Source organism: Dermacentor andersoni, chromosome 6 (genome assembly GCF_023375885.2).
Source record: "Dermacentor andersoni chromosome 6, qqDerAnde1_hic_scaffold, whole genome shotgun sequence".
Classification (NCBI taxonomy): Eukaryota; Metazoa; Arthropoda; class Arachnida; order Ixodida; family Ixodidae; genus Dermacentor; species Dermacentor andersoni.
Genome location: NC_092819.1, coordinates 118,265,993 through 118,288,812, shown reverse-complemented (window position 1 = coordinate 118,288,812; position 22,820 = coordinate 118,265,993). Strand labels below are relative to the sequence as shown.

The 22,820-nt window shown below is 43.0% G+C and overlaps 1 protein-coding gene and 1 long non-coding RNA gene across 2 annotated transcripts in view; both read left to right on the top strand.

Annotated features, from left to right (window-relative positions):
- The first annotated feature begins 14,869 nt into the window (after nucleotides 1-14,869).
- LOC129382341 (uncharacterized) lies at nucleotides 14,870-17,905 on the top strand. The gene is made up of 3 exons (XR_008610421.2): nucleotides 14,870-15,264; nucleotides 16,037-16,119; nucleotides 16,806-17,905. It is a non-coding gene; the product is annotated as an uncharacterized lncRNA (long non-coding RNA).
- A 2,925-nt stretch (nucleotides 17,906-20,830) lies between these two features.
- LOC129382419 (uncharacterized) overlaps nucleotides 20,831-22,820 on the top strand; it is a 54,537-nt gene continuing 52,547 nt past the window's right edge. Inside the window, exon 1 of the mRNA XM_055066308.2 lies at nucleotides 20,831-20,974. Within this exon, the coding sequence (XP_054922283.1) occupies nucleotides 20,858-20,974 (117 nt within the window). The 5' untranslated portion in view covers nucleotides 20,831-20,857. The remainder of the gene's footprint in view (nucleotides 20,975-22,820) is intronic.

Sequence of the window (22,820 nt, the reverse complement as noted above, 5' to 3'; positions counted from 1 at the left end):
CCCATAATGCCTTACTTGTGGCAGCTTTAGGGTGCATGCCACTTTTTGTAGTCATCTGTTACAGTAGAAGAAAGGTCTGTGAATGCGAAAATCAATGAGAGCAACAAATAATTGACTGAGCACTGATTTGATCTGTATGTTGATATAAAAATACACTTATTAATTGCAACTATAGCTTGAAATTCGTTCAAATTATAGTTCTGTGAAGGTTGTACATGCAAATTTGAGGGTCATGAATGTGAAAGTAGCTTCATCACAGGGCACATGGTATTAAAATGGTAGTAAAATCCACAAAGAATGCAGAATAAGTAGTTAACCTATTTTAGTAGTGGTTACATATTTGTCATGCGGGATCAACAGGTTGTAAGTCCTACTCGCGCAAGCGTCGCATAAGTAAATGCAATGCCTGAAAGCTTCAGCTAAATGCTTTACTAGTAGGGACACTCTTTCATGCCTTTGCGAATGGTCTAATGAGAAGGAGAGCCGACGAAAATAGCGAAATTACTGGGATCTCATTACAATGGGTACTGGAACACATTATTGCAATGCCCTGCTTAATTATTTATTTATTTATTTATTTATTTGATACCTGCTGCACCTTTGCATGCATTAAAGCAGGGAGATACATAAAAATAAGCATCATACTTGAGACCAGTAAAGAAACTAATCACCCAAAGCGTGGTAAAAATCATCATTCGACACAATGGATACAATCATAGGCGGAAGACCATTCCGCTCCCTTATACATCTAACAAAATATGACTAGCCCGAGACGTCACCTTTAAGGGAAAATTCATTTACTTAGAGACTGTGGCCCCTTCTTTGGGATATATAGGACGGCTCTTGGATGTGCTTCTCCTTATCGATTCCAGTTTTAGAATGGTAGATATTCTGGAAAAATATCAACCTGAGGTTTCGTCTACGATGTTTCAAATCTTCCCATTTCAGTTTACTTTTGCTTTCTCTCATACTAAGTTGACGATCCCAATTACCTAGAACCAATCGCACTGCCCTATTCTGTTCTTTTTCAGGCGTATCGGCTAGCTCTTTGATATACGGATCCGAGCAAATGCATGCGTGCGCACATGAGTGAAATACAGTTGTTCTTTTAAGTTAAATGGAAGTTCGCTGAAATTTTATCTTAGAGAACCCAAAACATGTGCAGCCTTAACGTTGATGTGGTGAACGTGCCTAGTCCACCTCACAACACTCGTTCAATAAACTCCTAGATATTAATATTAATGGCCGTGCTTAAAGTAGCGCTATTTACGGTAAACGTGTTCAACTGGTATGAATGTTTCCTTGTAAAGGTGACGTGAACACATTTTTTAACATTCAACGACATTTATGAATGGGCAAACTAGGATGATATTACATTCAAATCATGCTGCACGTATTCCGAATCACGTTCATTCTCTATAGTCCTGTAAACGACATAGTCATCCGCAAACGTTCTGAACAAAGACTTGAGGCCAATAGTAATATCATTTATATACAACAGAAACAAAAGAGGGCCCAGAACTGGGCCCTGGGGCACTCCTGAGGTCACGGGAACATATCTGGAGGAGCAACAGTTGAGAACTACCGACTGCTGTCTTAGAGAGAGATAGTCGGCTATCCAAGCAATAACAGATTCATTCAGTTTATAGCCCCGTAATTTACTAATAAGAAGGCCATGATGAACAACATCGAATGCTTTCTTGAAGTCCAAGAAAATATAGTCAACTAGATTACGCTTACCGATTGCTAGACCCAAATCATGCGTGAACTCGACAAGCTGCGTTGAGCAAGAAATGCCTTGCCGAAATTGGTGTTGACTAGGATGCAGAAGATAACGAAAAGATGTTTAACGAAATGTGTCATTATACAACTATAAAGGACATGTTGAAACATTTTACATGTTATAGTAGTTTATGACACCGGCCTGTAGTTCTCAACGTCATTTCTTAGCCCATTCTTATGAAGAGCTGTAACACGTGCTAACTTCCAATCACGAGGTAGTGCTTTCACAACTAAGCACTTCTGAAATAAACAGTGAAAGTACAACGATAACGTTGGCGAACCGTACCTTATTATTGCTGCTGGAATATCATCTGGGCCACAGGCTTTAGCTGGTTTGACATTTTCTAACATTTTTCGAATACCACGCCCACTAAAAGTAACCTCAGGCATCTCTTTGGCCTCAGTTGAAGAAACCATGTTAACAACACGTGAACAACTTTGACTAAACACGGACGAAAAATAGTTGCTAAAGATGCCTGCCTTAGATGCATCATCGTCAACGATTGTGTGAGAATATTTTAGAGGAGGAATAGATATATTTTCTTTACCATTGAGACGAACGTATCTTCAAAACTGTTTCGAATCCTCCACGAGCTTCTTACCAAGACTCGAGAAGTAAGAATTTTTAGCTAGTTCGGTTAGACTTTGAAAATTAAATTTCATCATTTTTAGCTGACACTTGTCTTCCAAAGAATTATTTTTTTCAATTTCCAGTACATTCGCCTTATACGTCACAATAGAGTGCGCAGCCGGGTGTTAAACCATGGTTTGTCTCTAGTGCGTTTAGTTGACAAGATTCTAATGCGAACGAAAGTTTTACGCAGATCAAATAGTTTTTCTTTAAACACGTTCCATAACTGCTCAATATTCAGTTCGGCTGCTAGTGTATAAAAAGTGGGAAAATAGGTTTCAAATGCCGAAATTATTACGTCATAATTTGCTCTACTATAAGCGTACACCTTTCTAGCATCTTTTTTGGGAACAGATATATTCTCAACATTTACATCAGCCACAACTATATTGTAGTCGCTAACACCGGGTGAAACATGGGCATTCGATACAATATTAGGCAAATTTCAAAGAAGTAAGTCAAGGACAAGGCCTGTACCGTCATTTCGAGATGCCTCACGGACGTACTGTTTAAATGTGTACTCGGTCAGAATAGAAAAAAGTAGCATATAGTCGGCCTCAGGCAGTATACCTTGGTTCACTGCTTGACCAATTAATATGTGAAAGGTTAAAATCACCCCCTATCACAATCTGATCCGCTTTAATCGTTTCAAACACTGAGACTATTTGAATAACTGTTTGAATGATGTGCTAGGAGGCTTATAATATGAACCAACACCGACACCTTTCCCATTCTGCAGCCGAATTTTATATAGGTAGCAGAATAATCCAACAATATACTAGGTATATCGGAACTTGCAAGTATAAACACCCCTCCTCCTCTTGCACTTCGGTCGCTACGGAAGCATTGATACCTAGTAGGAAAACCTTCAGAATCCGCAATTGCAGAATCAAGCCACGACTCTTTGCCCAAAATGATTGAGGGCCGTATCGATCGAACCACCATAAAAATCGTCGATATTGTTCTTTATGCTCTGACAGTTGATAAAAATAACGGTAAGCGGCTGCGCAACTCCAGGCCTACAAAGTGTTTGGACCACGCACCCTGTGGCGCTATCTACTTGATACCGTTTGCTGTCTAAGTGCAGCGCATCGAACTTTGAAATAACCTACTTTTGCCTTGCTGCTTGTGCTCGCTTGCAAACTCCCATAATTTCTTTCGCTTGTCCCGTACGATACGCGAGAAATGTTCCGATATGCTATAATCTGTTCCCTTTAACTTATGTGCTCTTGACAGCACAGATTGATCAGCCTTCAAAGAAGAAAATTTAACAATTATTGGACGTGGTATGCCTTCACGATACGGCCATATTCGATGCGCATGTTCAATGCTGACATCAATAAGTTCAAGCCTTGTGGTACACGAATTTGGGACAAGTTCCCGAGATTTTAAAGCTGTCTCAGCTGCAACTGCGTCCGTAAAACCATAAAATACCAAATTGTTGCGTCGTTCCCCATTTTCGATGTCATCAGTCTTTTTGGTAACTGTCGCCAGTGCCTCGTGATCCTGGCGCTGCTGAACTTCAATAGCTGTTAAAGCAGTATTCCTGCCATCAATTTTCGCAGCTTTAAGTTCCAACGAAAGAAAACGAGCTTTCAAATCTCTCACATCAAGAGTGAGATTATTCTGTTTTTCTTCCAAGGACGTTAGTTTGGCCATGATAGCATTTTTCCCTTCAAGCAACTGCGCAAGCAGTTGTTCAGTAGGCCCTGGATTTAATTCTATATCCCCTCCACACAACAATAAAAGCAGCAGGTAGAAGGCGGGTCTCTGAAAAAGAACAAATTTTCGTTTGTTTTGGGCCTTTGTCCGGGCAGTTGTGGATGGACGAGAGCATAGTACGGTAAACAAAGTTTGGGTGGAAATGGCAAAACAAGATACTGCCGCTTTAGACCATTAGTGACAGGCAGGGGCGTAGCCAGGGGGGGGCTTATGGGGCTTCAGCCCCCCCCCGAAATTTTTTAGTGCTTTCCATGCACCGCAGACCAAAGCAGCCCCCTGCGCCGGAAATCATTCTGGATTTTGTCTAGTGTCTGTTTCACGCTCGAAGAGACATTTCACTGCGAACATTGCGAAGTCGGGCTGGATCTCGCGGCAACGCCAATGTACCGGGAGTCACATAACGCAATCAGCCCCATCCGAGCACGAAGTTTCAATGGCGATTTGATGGCGAACGCGCTCGCCGCGGCACCCCGCGGAAGCTGCGGAATCGGCGGAGCGCATGTATGTCAATTTCAAAACTTTATGGGTATAAATCTCACAAATTTTTGATGTGAAACGTGCATTGACATTTCCAAAGTTGTGCTTCAGATTTTCAATTCCGGAAATTTGTGGCTTTAATGTTGTTTTAAACATTTGACGGCAAAGGTTCATTGACTTTTCTAAAATCTTGCATCGCAACATACGAGACAAGCCAAATCAACACACTATCAGACAAGTTGACAAAGCACGCAGCGAGGTCCAATGAGACGAAATGTTGTGGTGGTTCATTTGTACAGTCATATCACATAAAAAAATCAACATTTTCTTTTCACCTACGCCAAAGCAACCATGCCAACACTAAAGCCAGCCAAGGTAACTACGTTCTTATTTATTTTTTTCTGCATTTGCGCGGACACATTGATCCTCTTCAATTTCTTTTGTTCTCGTTACCCTGCCCGCGAGCTGCAAGAGCCAGCCACAGCCTATATGTTTTTCTCGTGTTGCCCCGACCACCACGCGGCGCACTTCGGTGCGCGTTCGGTTTGCTATGGCCGAGTGGATTTTCATCTGGCAGAGTTTTGGACGCTTAGTGGCTAGCAGACGAGAAAAAGAAACAATGGTCGCTCGCCGCCATAACTGTGGGGACTCGACTGATTGCACCGCGTTCGCTTGAGCGCAGCCTCTCCGTTAAGTCTTGTCTCGCCGGTGTAGGATGCCGAGCAGTACGCGTACGGTTCTCGGTAGACCAAGCGCCTCACGTTTTCTTCGATATTCCTTCGGTAGCCACATCAGGTGCCCAAAGTTCAGATCAAATGAGTATCTAATTTTCATTACAACAGAGCACAGCTAAATAGTCCTAAACACACGCACACTTCAAGCGGTACTAAAAATGATTCACAGATGGACGACATTCGCATTCACCTACAATATAAAGCATAATTTTCTAGGTGACACCTCAAGTACAGGCAAACTGACGAAACTATGAGATGACGAGCAAAAAAAGTGATAACGCAAAAATCTAAATGAACGCTATGAGATATTCTATCTCAGTGTCACTTTGTGCAATAGAAAGTTTGCTGACGCAGTTGTCTCCGGCCTCTTTGATAAAAAAGCTTCAACAGTTTTATCCTTCGTTTTGTCCCTAGCCTTCTGTAGAAACTAGGCTCTTGAGTGCCAGCGCACAACATCATTGCTTAAAAAGCTCCACTGACAAGCCTACTGCTTTGTTACATCTTTCATCCCCCCCATCCCGCTCCCATGTGTAGGGTAGCAAACCGGTTAGGCAAAACTGGTTAACCTCCCTGCCTTCCTTCTCCACTTTTTCTTTCCTTCCTTCAAGTTGTGCCCTTTCATCGAAACACCTCCCAGCCTGTCCTATATACTAGTGGCCACAGTTCATGGGAATTCCGTAGACAACATTGGAAGCGCATTGCTTGTACCGAGTCCTCTTATTCATCGTGCAGAGTGACCATGATTCATTCTTCTTCAATGCGCAGAGTTTTGGCGATTTTCATGGTGTCGAGAAGACAACTTGAACATAGGGCTTTAATGTCATGGGATACACGGTTAATATGGGGGATCACATGAATGTTCGATCTTTGTTTTGTTTTTTCTTGTGTATCACTACCTTCGAGCTATCAGCACCTCGCAAACTACAGGAGTGAAGTTTGGCGGATAGCCCGCTTCCTGAAGCCGAACCACCTCGTTATGAACACTATCCGACATGACATGATAATGTGACACGTTTAGGGTTGAATTGAGACAATTGATTGTAATACCTTGCTTTACTAACTCAGAATGTGCACAATTAAAATATATCAGGGCCTTATTTGGCGTTGGGCTGCACTCCCAGCAAATGTGGTCCTGTGTGTATTGCAGCCCCATATTCAGAAGCTGAAGCTCATTGTTTGCTGGCTTTTCAACTCTGTATTTCACACTACTTTTACTGAGAAAGACAGTGACATCAATAATGGCGTTGATGGCCTCATTCAAAGCGACCTTGAGAGCTCTTGAGAGCAATTTGAGTGGATGTTGATGAGTTCGATGAAGTAGAAATTAGAAATGATACAGCCTTAACTAGTGAGAATTTCACAGAGTTGTTAGTTTTATTGAATTCTGTAACTGTACAACTAGAAGGTAAACTTCAATGAACAAAAAGTATATTTTGATTGGTTCAGCCGTAGCAGCTGTTGTATGCGGCATTCTTGTGTTCACTCATTTTGAGACCAGACTGCAGGAGTGACATGTTGAAGTTTGTAGATGGATGATTTTTTTTTACTGTATTAAAGGGGCCTTCGAGTGAGGTCATCAACCCCTTTATTGATAATGTTGTCACTTTTTTAGTCTATGAAAGCAGCTGAAAATATTCATAAAAACAGCCAGCAAACAATAAGCTTTAGCATGTGGGTACGAGGCTGCAATTCCCACAGGGCCACATTGGCTGGGAGTATAATTCGATAGCATACAATAACCTGCAATCTCTTCATAGTGCACATTTGAAATTAGTAAAGGGAAGTATTTCAATAAATTGTCTCTGTTCAATCCCAAACAAGTCATGTGGTCTTGTCATGCCAGAGAGCATTGATAATCAAGTGGTCTGCCTAAATATGATGATGATGATGATATGTAGTGTTTACTGGCGCAAGGGCCAAGTGTGGCCAAAGAGCGCCAAGGCAGTGGTGATTAGTTTGCAATGTAGTTATGACATCGATGGGGTTAATGTAAAGTGGCTGTATAGGGGCCTTAAAAATAGTCGCTCTAGAGTGCGTAAAATCTATCTGTAATAAGAATATGTCGATGACAATGACGTGTTCTATGTGCAATAAAATCCATCGTGAAAGAGTGATGCAAAATAGAAAATATATAAGCTGGTAAAATCACTTGTAGCACTGCTGCCTCGCCAGAGCCCTTGACACGCAAGGGACGAGAGGCATGTGCTATAAGGAAAAACTATCACAGCGCTATCCTCTATAGAGAGGAGGCGCTACGAACGTATGGGCTAATTACATGTAATACAACATCTTTCAGGAAACCTAGGACTGCGCTAGTGTCAAAGAGCGGTTCTGCTCCGAGTAACATAACAGGATGAAGGGGGATATGCTGCCGGTATGCTAAGGGAAAATGTTTCTTTCTGTCATGTTCGGCTTCCCGACACTCCAGTAGGACGTGGAGGACGGTCAGCCTCTCCCCGCATCTACCACAGGTTGGAGGCTCGTTTCCCGTGAGTAAAAAGTTATGTGTGCCAAAAGTGTGTCCTATTCTTAGCCGGCAGAGTAGGACATCTGTCCGGCGTGATTTTGTTGCAGAAGGCCAGAACCCTAATTGTGGCTTTATTACGTGCAGTTTATTATTTATTTCCATGTCCCACGAGCGTTGCCAGTAGTTCCGCAGTTTTCTGCGCAAGTAGGGCCTCAGATCTGTGACAGGGACTGCTGCGGTAGGATTTACAGAATACGATGCAATTGATGTGGCCATCTGGTCCGCCAGAGCATTGCCTTCGATGCCCCTATGACCCGGCACCCAGCATATGATGACATGCTGGTTACATATATACGTTTTACATAGGACGGAATAGAGTTCATTGATTACTGGGTTTTTGTGTTTAGAAAATGACATTAGGGCCTTCACAGCACTTAGTGAGTCCGTATATATAACTGATTTCTCGAGTTTTGATTTCTTTATATACTTTACAGCCGACAACAGTGCGTAGGCCTCAGCCGTAAAGATGCTTGTTTCCGGATGCAGTACATCGGATTCCGAGAAGGATGGGCCGACGGCTGCATAGGACACCCCCTCCCGTGACTTCGATGCGTCTGTGTAGAACTCCGTGCAGGAGTGTTTGTATTGGAGTTCCCGGAAATGCATTTGTATTTCAATCTCTGGAGCGTGTTTTGTAACTTGCATGAAAGATATATCGCATTCTATGTGCTGCCACTCCCAAGGAGGTAGCAGCTTGGCTGGCTGCATTAGGCGGAGCTCGAGGAGTGGGACGTGCATTTCATCACTAAGCTCCCTCACACGGATCGAAAAAGGCCGTCTTACGGAAGGACGATTATGAAAGAGCGTAGCATATGTCATATCGTTAATGGTATTAAAACATGGATGTTGAGGATTAGAGTGGACTTTCAGGAAATATGTTTGGCTGATGTATGTTCTCTGCAGATGTAGTGACCACTCATTTGATTCTGCATTTAAACTTTCTATGGGACTTGTTCTGAAAGCTCCAGTGGCCAGTCGGATTCCTAGATGGTGGACCGGATCTAGCATCTTTAGCGCGCTCGGGGCTGCAGAATGATAGATCACGGCACCGTAGTCCAACCATGATCGGATGAGGCTCTTGTAAAGATTCATTAAACATTTCCTGTCGCTGCCCCATGCTGTGTGGGATAACACTTTAAGTAAGTTCATTGTTCTTAAGCATTTGACCTTGAGGTACTTTATGTGTGGAATGAAAGTTAATTTCGAATCAAGTATGATGCCTAAGAACTTGTGTTCTTTGTTCACAGGAATTCGCTGACCATACATTTCGATACTGGGTTCTGTAATGAGTCCTCTCTTTCTTGTGAAAAGCACACAAGAACTTTTGTTGGGGTTGACTTTAAATCCGTTTTCTTCTGCCCATTTGGACAACTTGTTCAAGCCCTGTTGAACTTGCCTCTCACATACTGTAAGGTTGCAGGATTTGAATCCTATCTGTATGTCGTCTACGTAAACAGAATAAAAAATGGCTGGCGGTCACGAGGCACGAAGGGTGTTCATTTTCACGATGAAGAGCGTGCAGCTAAGTACACCTCCTTGAGGTACACCAGTTTCCTGTATAAAAGGTCGCGACAATACATTGCCGACTTTCACGCGAAATGTACGGTTGGACAAATAGCTTTCTATTAGGACGAGCATATTGCCACGGATGCCAATTGCCGACAAGTCTCTCAATATTCCATAGCGCCACGTAGTGTCGTACGCCTTCTCCATATCGAGGAATACGGATAGGAAATATTGTTTATGTAGAAAGGCGTCGCGAATGTTTCCCTCAATACGCACAAGGTGATCGGTTGTGGACCGCCCTTCTCTGAAGCCACACTGAAAGGGATCGAGGATATTGTTGAGTTCAAGGTAATGTACAAGTCTGCGGTTAACCATTTTTTCAAAAAGCTTACAAAGACAATTTGTAAGAGCTATCGGACGGTAACTTGCCGCCAAGGAAGGGTCCTTGCCCTGTTTAAGAACAGGGACCACAATCGCTTCTTTCAATGTGGATGGGACGTTTCCCGCAGCCCAAATAGCGTTGAAAAGCGTGAGTAGTGTAAGTTTGGTGTCAGCGTGTAAGTTTCTGATCATTTCGTACATGACCCTATCAGGTCCCGGCGCAGAGCCCCTGCATGTGGTCAAGGCAGCTCTCAACTCGGCAATATTGAAAGGCCGGTTATAAGGTTCATTCTGCCTGGATTTTCGTATTATGGGCTTACATTCTTCTATTTGTTTGTATTTCAAAAATGATTGCGAATAATGGTTTGAGCTCGACACGCTCTCGAAGTGTTCCCCAAGTGAATCTGCCTGATCTTTTAGTGTTTCACCTTGTGTGTTTACCAAAGGAAGTGAATATGTTTCTCGCCCTTTTATCCTATTAACCCGGTTCCAGACTTTGGCCTCATCTGTATACGAGTTGATACCGGATAAAAACGTCTGCCAACTCTCTCTTCTAGCCTGTCGGCGTGTTCGCCTGCCTTGCGATTTCACTTTCTTAAAGTTAAACAGATTCTCCGCAGTGGGAGAGGCGCGTAGCGACCCCCACGCTTTGTTCTGTTTCTTACGAGCGATCCTACAGTCCTCGTTCCACCACGGGACACGCCGTTTGCATGCCAAGCCATTTACTTGTGATATACATTTAGTTGCGGCATCTATTATGAAGGCTGTAAAGTATTCCACGGCAGCATCAATTCCTAACGAGGACATCTCATCCCATGAAATATTACTGAGAGTTCGGAATTTCTCCCAGTCAGCTGTATCAATCTTCCACTTGGGAGCCTGTGGTGGATATTCGTTTTCTTTAGGTGTTCTTAATAGTATGGGGAAGTGGTCGCTTCCGTAAGGATTGTTTCTAACTTCCCATGCGAGTTCAGGAAAAATAGAAGGAGAAACTATGCTGAGATCAATTGAAGAAAAGGTTTTGTTGGCAAGACAGTAATATGTGGGTGCCTTCTTATTAAGCAGACACGCACCGGAAGAAAAAAGGAGCTGTTCAACGAGACGACCTCGCGCATCGATACGAGAGTCGCCCCACAGGGAGTTGTGCGCATTGAAATCGCCAAGAACAACATAAGGTTCTGGCAATTGATCTATAAAGGATTGGAATTCATGCTTTGTTAATTTGTAATGTGGGGGTATGTAAAGAGAGCTAATGGTGATGAGTTTGTTTAGGAGAACAGCTCGAACCGCCACTGCTTCGAGAGGCGTTTGTAGCTCTAAAAGTTGACATGCAATGCTCTTATGGATAACGATGGCGACACCGCCCGATGATGCGACAGCATCATCGCGATCTTTGCGAAAAGTTATGTACTGTCGGAGAAAGTTTGTGTGTTTGGATTTTAAATGTGTTTCCTGTAAACACAGCACTTTTGGATTGTGTTGGTGGATCAGTTCTTGTACATCATCAAGGTTTCTAAGGAGACCTCTGACGTTCCATTGTATGATTTGTGTGTCCATATTTATTGTAAATTAGTGCTGTGTATACGGAAACGGAAAGATGCCTTAGATTACAGAGCCCTTTCGAGGCCCTGTAATAGGTGTTTTGTTCTTTTTGAAGCGTTCGAGCGGTTCTCGACGCTCCTTAGGCGTTTGGTGCGCCTTGGGGACAAGTGTAGTGTCCATTGCCTCTTGTGAGGCTCCGGACACGTGCTCTTGCGAGCGAGAGGTTTTCAGGGGGAGTCCCGCCTTGGAGGGCAAGACCCCTGCGCCCACCAGCCCGGAGGTCGATGGGGCTCCCTGAGGGATTTGGCTGCGCTGGCCGTTGCCAGCGCTGGAGGGGGCCTCGGAGGTTGGGGCAGCCTCGGCTGCACCCACCTTCGGGGTCGATGATCCCTCATTCTGGGTTGACGGAGCAGCACTAGCTGCATCCGCCAGGGGGGCGGATGGCGTCACTGCCGGCTCACTGGGTGTGGGACGGACAGCCGCCGGAGACCGTTGTGGCGCTGCCCCCTGACGCGCCACTTCGGCAAAAGTGGTCTTTGGCAGGAAAGATACCCGCCTGCGTGCCTCTTTGAAAGTTATGTTTTCTTTTACTTTAATCGTAACTATTTCCTTCTCTTTCTTCCAAGATGGGCACGACCGCGAGTATGCAGCGTGCTCGCCTTCACAGTTTACGCAGCGGAGAGAGTTTTCACAAGATTCAGAAGTGTGCTCATTAGCACTGCATTTAGCGCAGGTTTGGCGGCCTCGGCAGCTCTGAGAGCTGTGACCGAAACGCTGACATTTGAAGCAACGCAGGGGATTAGGGATATATGGCCGAACACGGAGCTTGATATACCCGGCCTCGATGGACTCGGGCAGGACACTTGTGCCAAAAGTTAGTATCAGATGTTTGGTCTGTATTTCCTGGTTGTCACGCCTCATCTTAATTCGCTTAACGTTGACGACGTTCTGCTCACTGAAGCCCTCCAAGAGCTCAGCCTCAGTCAGCTCCAAGAGATCATCATCGGAGACTACGCCACGGGTGGTATTCATAGTACGATGCGGAGTTACTGTCACTTTGGCGTCGCCAAATGATACTAGGTTCGGTAGGTTCTCATAGTGCTTCTTGTTTTGGAGCTCCAAAAGGAGATCACCGCTTGCCATTCTGGATGCTTTGTAACCTGTACCAAAGACTTGGGTGAGATACTTGGACACGAGAAATGGTGAGATTGTTCGTACGGGTTTGTTTGGTGTTTCGGAGTGGACTACGTGGAAGCGTGGAAAAGTTTCTTTTTGACGGGCGAAAAATTCTAAAACATCATCGGTGCGCCCCCTCTTCAGGGAGCGATCAGGTAGTAGGGGAAAGGAAGTAGCCATAGGAGATTGTAGTTTCGGCAGTAACGCCAGCCACCCACCGTGGAGTCCTACAAGGGGGCGCTGCAGGGCGTGTGAAACACGGCCTGCAAGCGCCAGCTGTACATTACCACTATAACCAAATATGAGATAACCTAGGTTGGTTATTCACACAAGGTTAACCCTTGCTGCCTGGAAATATTGGAGGTAAACGGAAGCTAGGAGAAGACAGGAAAGATGAAAAAGTAAGAGAAAGACGAAGGCTGGAGGGAGAGAGAGACAGGAAAAGGCAACTACCGATTTCCCCCTGGTGGGTCAGTCCGGGGGTGCCGTCTACGTGAAGCAGAGGCCAAAGAGGTGTGTTGCCTCCACCGGGGGGCCTTAAAGGTCCAAACACCCGGCATCGGCTCAACCCCCAGGATCCCCCTTTCCCCGGACACGGCTAAGCCGCGCACGGCTACACGCGGGAGGGTCCAACCCTCGTGTGCTCGGGTACGTGGTGTCGCAACGCACCAAACGCCTGCTTGCGCAGACGCCCCTGCGGGGGGTCTGCCTAAATAAGCAGACTATCTGTCATACTTCAGTTTTCGAGGCACTGAAACCGAAGATTACACAGCCTGAAGCTAATGATACTTCAGAAAAACAAAGAACATTCATGTGATGCCCTATATTCACTGGGTATCCAATACCATAAAGAGGATAGTGCCAAAGCTTAATGCTCAAGGGGTCTTCCCGGCATTGTGCAAATTATCAAAACGCTGTACCATGACTAACATGGAACCATGGTCAATCTGCATGATGAATCGCAGGACTCGGGCGATGAACTTCCGCTTCCCGTGAACTATGGCCACTAATATATACGACAGACTGGGAGGTGTTTCAATGAAAGGGCTGCGCAACACAATGTGAATGTTCGTAACAAAACAGGAGGCTTTTCAGCGGAGCTCTGTTAGCGATGAGATTGTACGCTCGCATTCCAGAACACAGTTCTTAAAGAAGGCTAGGGACAGAACGGAACTTGAAATTATTAATTCCTTTTTCTTCAAAGGAGCCAGACGCAGCTGCACCAGCCAACTTTCTATCGCATTAAGTGGTGCTGGCATAGAATATCTGAAATCGGTCATTTAGATTTCTGCTTCACCTGTGGTTTTTGCTGATCTTGCACTACTTTTGTCAGTTTGCCTCTACGTGAGGTGCCACCTAGAAAATTGTGGTCTATCTTGTAAGTGAATGAAATGCTTGTCCTTTTGTGCATTTCTTGAGTGTCACCTAAAGCCTGTGTGTGCGCACAAATTATTTTAGACTGCATAAAAAGGCTTTGTTTTAAGGGTGATTAGATTCGCCTTTGTTTTCTCGTCACTGTTGTACCGTGGAAATATAGTAGGCATATGTGCACACACAAAAAGTGGTTGGCTGCAATAAAATTACATGTAGGTCAGTGACAGTCCTGTGTACTGTGTTTTTCTTGCCTCTGTCTTTTTGTGCTGCATTCGCCTAGTTAACAAAATAATAAGACTGATTTAATAAGTATGCCCGCCTTAATAAGATAATGATTGGATATAATGATGACCTTAAAAGAAACCCTTTATGAAACAAATCTATGCCGGATTTTAGAGTATGTTTGTACTGCATGGTATCCAGCAACTATAAAAATATTGCCCAATTAGAGTGTCCAGGAACAAGCTGCACAGTTTGTAATGTGCTTTAAGCTTTATGAGAAGTTAACTGATGTTGTTCACTCATTGTGGTGGTCCTTACTGTTGTCCTTTCGTAAATGTCTCACCTGTTTCCTTTTTTTGCATCTTCAACGGTAGAACAGGGATAGATAAAAGCAACTACGTACAAGAGTCAAGCTGCATTTCCACTCAGGAGGACCATTCCTTGAAAGTGCATGAATACATGTGCTGAATAATCACTATTAAAAATGCATATTTTTTTCTAACACAAGGCATCAGTGGAAAAGATTCCTTGAGCTGATCGTATCTGTACTGCTTTCACAGTTTCTTGGTTGAGTAAAGGATTATTTTCTTACCATGATGTTTCAGTTTTTTTTCCACCACTAGCCACTGTCATGTTGTCAGGGGCAATTGTCCTGCCCGTGCATTATATATTTTGTGATCTTCATTGGTATGCAGTGTAATATGAAATCGTGTTGTACACGGCTTCTTTTTCTTCTCAGTAGTGAGCTTTAATTGTGACCTACTACAATGCTTCTAGCAAGCGGTGCAGGTGCCTTAATACAACTACGTACGAATAAACAAATAGACCGCTTTAAAAACGGTAGCGTCTCTTGTAACATTATGGTACCTCTTGTGATTGTCTCTTTTCCAGTCACACTAATAAAATATATTGCAGGTGGAGGTCCTCAAAACTATGAATTAGCTTCTCTTTGAATGTTATCCATCCTAATTGCTGCAGGCAAACTGAATATGTCAATATAATGTGATATTCATTGCAGTTTATTAAGGACTTCGAAATACTTGTCAAGGAAGAAGTGAGGCCAAGGTTATCTACTCTGATATATAAAACAGTTGAACTTGCATTGAAACAGCGTGTGAAATGTAAGGAGCAAGTGCTGCGCTTGCTGCTGGAAGCCTCTGAAGTGGACACAGCAAGACTTCGAACACGTCGTATGTACAATAATTAAATACTATATCATTTACTAAGTTTGGTACACATTGCAGAGGCTAACCTTTCTCATTATTCTAGCATATAGCGCAAGGGTTTAGTCTGTATTTTGCAGATTGATAGAAAGATACCGGAACCACACAAGTGCAATATTTCATAAGCCAAACTGTAATTACAGAAGTACAGCTCGTTTTCAAAGAAATGAGCTTAAATTGTGCCTTTGATTCTGTTGGAGGAATAATTTTATTTATCATTGACATGTTTATTAGTGCAAATTGAGACGAGTGCATGCACGGTCATACATATTGCATAACTATATGTGTTCAGAACTGAGCACAACAATGGGTTCTTAACTTCAACATTTTTGCTCTCTTAAAGCAACTCTTGATTCTCCACTTGTGTACTTAATCAGTTTTACGGTAGGTGTGAAATTGTGCTCTCCATGTAGCGACACCTAATTGTTCTGTCATTTCAGTTTTGGGTTGTTTAAGGTATTTAAATAAGAGCAATTGTTATTAGCTGAATAGTTCACCAATGCAGAACGACGGGGCATTTTTTAGGTCTGGACGTTAAATTATAACAAAGAAAAAAGGGTAGTAATACAGGTTCACAAGGAAAGTTTTAGTGAAGTAATCCTATTGTCATTGGAGCGGCCTTTTTCAAATGCTGTTGTATTGTCGTACTTTCAAGGCAATTTAACCACACATAGCATGTGAGGGGCTTAATTGAGCAATGCAAGGGCCTAATTTTGAAGCATTGGCATCATGTTTTCAGATATACAGACTGTGGCAGTACTTCAGACTCTGGCCCACAATGTCCGGGAATGTGCAGCGGTACATAATCTATTTCTACAAAAAGTAAGCAAATATTTATTGCGCTGATGTTACTGAATGCGTGGTAAAACCTTAAGTTCTGTATCCTGGTGTAATGCTACTCTGTATCCAGTGACAAACCAAGATATCAGCTCTGCTTTAGCTGCAGCATTGCAGACAATGTTATTTTTGCCAATTATCGTGACTCTTTTGCAGAACTGAGCAGCCGACGTACCTAGAAGCTGAGCTCAAAGTTCGAAAAGTGAAAGTTCCCAATGTTACCTCTACAGCTGTCGCACCTGGTTGTAACATGTGTATGTTTGTGCACACGCATTAAGATAACTTCATGCACGAGCAAAGCAACAATAGTGCAGAGAGCTATTAGTAATCTTAATGTAATAGTAGCGGGTGCTTCTTTTTGTTTTTGCAGGATCGGTGCGCACAACATTTATTTTTTTCTTGCACCATGCACTTTCCACAAAAAAACTGCATGTCACCAGATGTGTTCCTTTTACAATAAAAATGTTGCATGTTGGCTTTGTCAAGTTTATATTTTGCCTCAAGTGAGCACTGTAACCAAGCTGATAGTTCTACCTACTTAAATGTGTAATATTTTGTGATTGTGAAACTTCAAAATGAATGGCTCGTAGTACAAACATTGTACATATTAAAATATTTCATGAATGTTTAAAGATCACCTAAGTTTAACCATACTTTTTACCACTATGCAGGGAGAAAATGTCCCGGTGACGCCATGCATTCAATACAATGGCCCAGACCTCACATGTGCGAGTAACCTCCTTCATGTGAACCGATAAATCCTCTTCAGTGTCTCAAGCACAGAAGAAGGCATAGCTGCACTAATTGCCGCACGCTGGTTGCTGAACATAGAGTACCCATGCAAAGTCTTCAACATTCTTGTTGCAGTGGAGTGGCTCCTCCTCGGTCAACGTGTCACAACACCAAGGATGCCAGCAGTCAAACTGCCAACACCTTTAAGAAAGCTTAAAAATTTTTCTATTTGATTTTCACAGTCGGCTTTCAATCATAAGGTTCTTGGACTTTCTAGCCACTTTGATTTATTTTATTTCTCTAGCCTTAGTGTGTATGTTGCAAAAGTCGTAGTTGTCTGGTGCGCCACCACCAGAAAGGGATTCAAGACTTTGCAAACTCTCCACTATGTACTCCAAAATTTAGTCAGTGTTCTTGCAATATTTTCCTATAACTTCAGTTGACCGGAGGGTATGACTTTATCATTACTAGTTTTCATGCTGAAGTTTCGTGCAGTGTTCACTAGTCCTTACTAGTCATGTCTTAATAACATAGATGTGTCAGACTTCTTACGGGGTAGGTTAGTTAGCTTTGTGCTTTACGTCATAAGATGCGGTGTTTTAATAATAAAAATATTTTGCGACTGGTTTGTTGTGAGCTTATTTAAATACAAACTGTTTTCTACCTAAAATTTAGTTAGGCCTGTGCCAATATTTGGTAAAAATATTTGTGCATTGAGTATGGTTTTACTCTTTGATTTGCTTTTATTTATTGAAACGTAATTTATTATGTACCCACTTCTCTTAAGAAAATAATAAACAATTGTTTTCTGATACTTCGTTGAAAATTTTACAATCATTCTGTTCAGGCAGGTAACCTGGGGCCAGCTGACTTGTTCTGATAGCTTAATTGAACTGTGCCTGTAGGATATTCAGTGCAAGCACACGGCCAAAAGTAAACCAAATTATTGGGTATGAGTAGGTCATTGGTATGAAATGGAGCATACAGAAATTAAAGTAAATAGTGTGTGTTTACACTGAAAAAAGCATGCACAAATACATACACAGTTTTCCTTGCGCATGCTGAAACATCCGGAGTAGAAGTGCTTTGGTGCACTTTATTCTTTGGCTTTCAGTATTACCTTTATGATCATTGTAGATTTGTACGTACGAGTGGAAGCATCCAGTGGAGGCAATATGTAGAATTTATTGACAGGAAAGACGGAGACTTCGGCATGAGCTAGTGCGCTCTAGTCTGCTATTGTATTGAGTAGAGGTATAAGAGTTGTGCTTAAGATACTGCAATGACTCTCTGCTTGACAAATAAATCTAAGCTTGTGTGGTACTGCATTGGTTACCGTGACCAATCCATGTATTGGTTATGGTCTGTTGTATTGAATATGTGCTACAACAGCGAGCTGTGGGTGGATTTCTCTCCTTGTTGAGCTGGTGTTTATGCTATAATTTTTTAGCACAAAAAGTGGAGAGAGTTTCTATTTCATGGTTTTGGTTGTGTGCTTTCTCCATGGAGTGAAAAATACTGGTGTGCCAAGAAGTATGACATCCTGTGTCTTAGTGAAGCATGCTTTGCTATTACGGTGTGCTGCCTGGTGGCAGGGTACTATTACTGCTGTGGAAGATGACGAATAGCATCGCATGTGTGCCTTGTTGCTAGAGCGAAACCCTGAGTGTTTTGCCTGAAAGGGACTCACATTAAATGTTTCACTACATGCTCAATCAGGGAAGCAATGTGGCCACATCTTTCACATTCTGGCTCACATACTGAACAAGATAGTTACACAGCTTAGGCTGGGCAGCATTTATAATACCTGGGTGGTCCATTAGCTATACAGCTGTAGTGAACACTAAAATACTTGCAGGGACAACACGTTTTTGCAAGGGTGGTGTCCATGCCCCACCCATATTGAAAGAGTGGTGTCTTTCTTACACCCGTATATGAAGGTTGTAGTTTGTTTTACAGCTATGTCTTAAAGTCTAGGTGTCGTCATTTTCACACCGTTTGGTATGTAGAGTGCAACTTAGCTCCCTTTGTTTGTGGTGTAGCAATACACCCAAAAGGGTGTCACCCATGGGGGAAGTCATTTACACCCTTAAGGGCGTTAACATTTTTAGAGTGTATAGTCCTTGATAACTAGCCTACCTGTTTGGAGAAGCAAAGAACAATAAGGAAGGAATTATTAGAGAGTTCTAGAAGCGATAGATTACTCTCTAGGCATGTGTAGAGAATAAACTGTATTGTCGAATGACTAAAAACAAGCCACCTGGTGCCAATAGTCGCACACGGTAGCACGGCGAGAGAAGAGGCAAAAAAGAAAAAAAATTGAAAAAGGCGAAACCCTGGTTTCAAATGCTATAACTGATGGGACAACGCACGCAATTCCCTAGCACGCCAAGCATATAGCACGGGAACACGTGATGGGGGTCCCCAAAGTCTGTGAGGTGATTTGGAAGCCGATATTTGAAAACCATAAATGAATGCACTGTAAATTAACGGATTCAGAAGTTATTGCAAGCGCTACAAATGCACTGCATATGGCTATTCAGTAGTTTATCGTGTGTACATGCCCACGCATTCACAAAGACGCATTCAGCCACTTGATTCCCTCATTTAAACTCCACATAGAATGCGAACAAACAATACCAAGCCGCCGTAAAGTCAACTATTTGGACTCTTTACCATAGGCCCTAGGAAACGAAATGCCTGTACAAGAAGTGCAAGTGGATCATCGGAACACTTCCTCCCGCAAGGCGCACTTAAAATTATGACACGGTACCTGCCGGGGGGATCGCACCGTGTCGAATCGACTGGTAGAATCGACTGGTAGACAAGATACATAGAAGTAAATGAAAAAAATAAGGCTGGGCGCTCCTTGCAACCAGAAAGGCAGAGGGGATAAAGATCGCCATCTGAAACATAGGTACTGTCAAAATAAAAAAGAACGCTACTTATTCATTACTATACAGTTTCTCCCTCATAAATTGAGCCAAATTTTTAAGCCGAAAATACTCTGAACTTCAGGATAATTCTATGCTTCTGTAAGGTATGTTAATATATTTGCAGTTTGTTTATTTATATATATATACTTATTTTGTCATGTGTCTATTTATCACTGTTTGTTTACTCGATGATCTAAAAATGCATCTAGCGGGCGTTACAGTGGAGGAGCAACTGACAAAGAACGCCCAATCTTCATTATATATAACGTACGATAGAAAAGACAACGTGCATCATACGAAAAAAATAGAAGTCGCAGCAACGGCTCAGAAAGTTAAACCGAGATTTACTAGTCGAAGAGCACACAGAACATGAACCGTACAGCAGCTGGAAGTTTTCGCGGGATAACATTGAGATTGCACGAAAAACAATAAGAGAAAGTGGAACCATTTCAAATCATCGTGCAACCGGTAAGGTAGTATAACAGCTCAGCGTAGTTCGTAGCTTTTTCAAATATGATGGCGCATGCTTGCTTACGCACCACGGAAAGGTAATTGTTTCACCTATATGATCTGCTTTCCACTCTGTCGTAGCGAACAATTATGTTTTTCTTTCTATATGTATGATGGAATACAGCGGTTGTGCGTTATTTCGGTGATTGAACATCTGTCACACTTGTTTTAGTTCTTTGCACAGTGCCTCTATGCGGAAATGATATTCGTTATGCATTTCCCCATGACACATTTTATAATGAAACATTTCATGAGAGACACGACCTAAGTAAAATTCAATTATTTCTGAATGTCATTTTCGGGCGAAAATAATAGGAAAACATGGTTTCTGTTTACCGCTCTCTGATGAGGTCCAGCATATTTACGCTTTTGTTTGCTCCTATGGTATCATGCTGACTTTCTATCCTAAGTCTGACAGAATGAGTGCTTTGTGACTGGATGTTTGAGCTGACCAGCCAGCCCTATAAGTGTTGGAACACTGAAAAGCCACGCAATATTCAACCATTCTGGAACGGCTGCTCTGAACGTAGCATCAAGAAGCCAAAATGGGAGCAGTATGGTTTTTCGTTGTGACCACTGTAGGTCTGCTATCCCTGCTGCAATCTACTGAAGCAAACGGGGTTTCCGAAATTACACGTCGTGATCTACCGGATGCATTTCAGGTGAAATAATTTCTCCTCTCATAAGACTGTTGATACCTGCTAACATGTTGCGCCGTCTAGAAAAACTTCAATGAAGACTACGATATCAACTATAGTGCGAACTTTGAGCGCAGCTTTGTACGTATTTTTATTTCTCGATTTACTGGGGCAAAGTTCATGAGAAAGGCATGCAGCAGAGTCGGCGATCGTAGAAACCCTTATCTGGGCGACAGGCGCGTCGGCTTTGTTCTTGATTCGTCGAATGCACGAGTGTAGTCGCTGGCGCCGTGTGGCTTCCAGAAAGTACTACATAATTCGCGTCGCGCAAGCAATCAGATTACAAAAGAATGGAAAACCGTGACAACCAAAATAAGTGCGAACAATACCAAACCAACATAACCAAACAAGCACGAGCGAGAACCAACGCGGGCAGACGATATAACGAAACCAGCGGTCCCGCTTAGCCCACATACGCGTACACGTTGAGCGGTCGGGTGGTTCCGCATCACGCCACTTTCCCTTGTTCGCGTCACTGAAGGGCCGACCCTCAGCGGTCTCCGCCGTATCGTCATGTTTATCTCCCGCTCCACGTTCGCTCTTTCATCTTTCGCTGGGCACGTTCGCTCGGTTACGCCACCGACGCCGAGGCTCGTCTCAGGAATGGCCCCCTAAGCTACCAGTGGACCTGTAGAATAGACCAAGATATATCTAACTGCGAAAGTGAACGTTTATTGAAACCAAACTATTGGTTTTCTGTTTCTGACTTCATCGCGTCACACAATTTGTGAGAATATCAACGATAGCCTTATGACCAAAATGGTACGCGGTGGTTGGTAGAATAGATGCATTTTCCACGTTCATTGCAACTTAGAAGTCTACAGGCGTTATTACGGTTAGTTAAGTTTAGCATTTGAACCGAAATTGGGCATTTCTAAATCTCGAAATAAGTTATCTGTCGTGTGGTTGTAGGCAACACATTTAGTATGCTTTTTAATAGGTTGTAAATTTTATGTTTCAAAATCCACTGCAATAAAAAAAGAACAGCAAATGCCGTACCTTCTATGCGAGTACCCTAAAGGATGCACTATCATTTTTATTCTTGGTAGGTGCATAACTCCTTCTACGGTAAAGGACACTTGCAACATTACGTAATCGCGCACAAATTCCAGCCATTTGAATATTCCATGATAAGTCCGTCTCAAAGTATACTCCAAGGTACCTGACACTATCCGCATATTGTACTGGGGCAGAAACACAGTCTAAGCAATCAGAACCGTTAAGGAAGAGATGTTCATTGTTACAATAGCCTTTAACGGATAATATTAATAATAATAATAATAATAATAATAATAATAATAATAATAATTAGCCTGGTTACGCCCACTGCAGGGCCGTAGTTCTCCAACTACACCGGTCATGTACTAATTGTGGCCATGTTGGCCCGTCGAAATTCCTAATCTCATCCGCCAACCTAACTCTCTGCCGCCCCCTGCTACGCTTCCCTCCCCTTGGAATCCAATCCGTAACCCTTAATGACCATCGGTTATCTTGCCTCATCATTACATGTCCTGCCCATGAACATTTATTTTCTCGTTTTCAACTAAGATGTCATTAACTCACAGTATTCCCTCAACCAATCTGCTCTTTTCTTATCCCTTAACGTTACCCCCCTTATTCTTTTCTCTATGGCTCGCTGCGTGTCCTTAATTTAAGTAGAACCCTTTCCGTAAGGCTCCAGGTTTCTGCCCTTTACGTGCGTACTGGTGAGACACAGCTGTTATACACTTTTTTCATGAGGGATAATGGCAACCTGCCGATCATGATCTGAGAATGCCTGCAAAGCACTCCCCAGCCCATCCTTCTCATT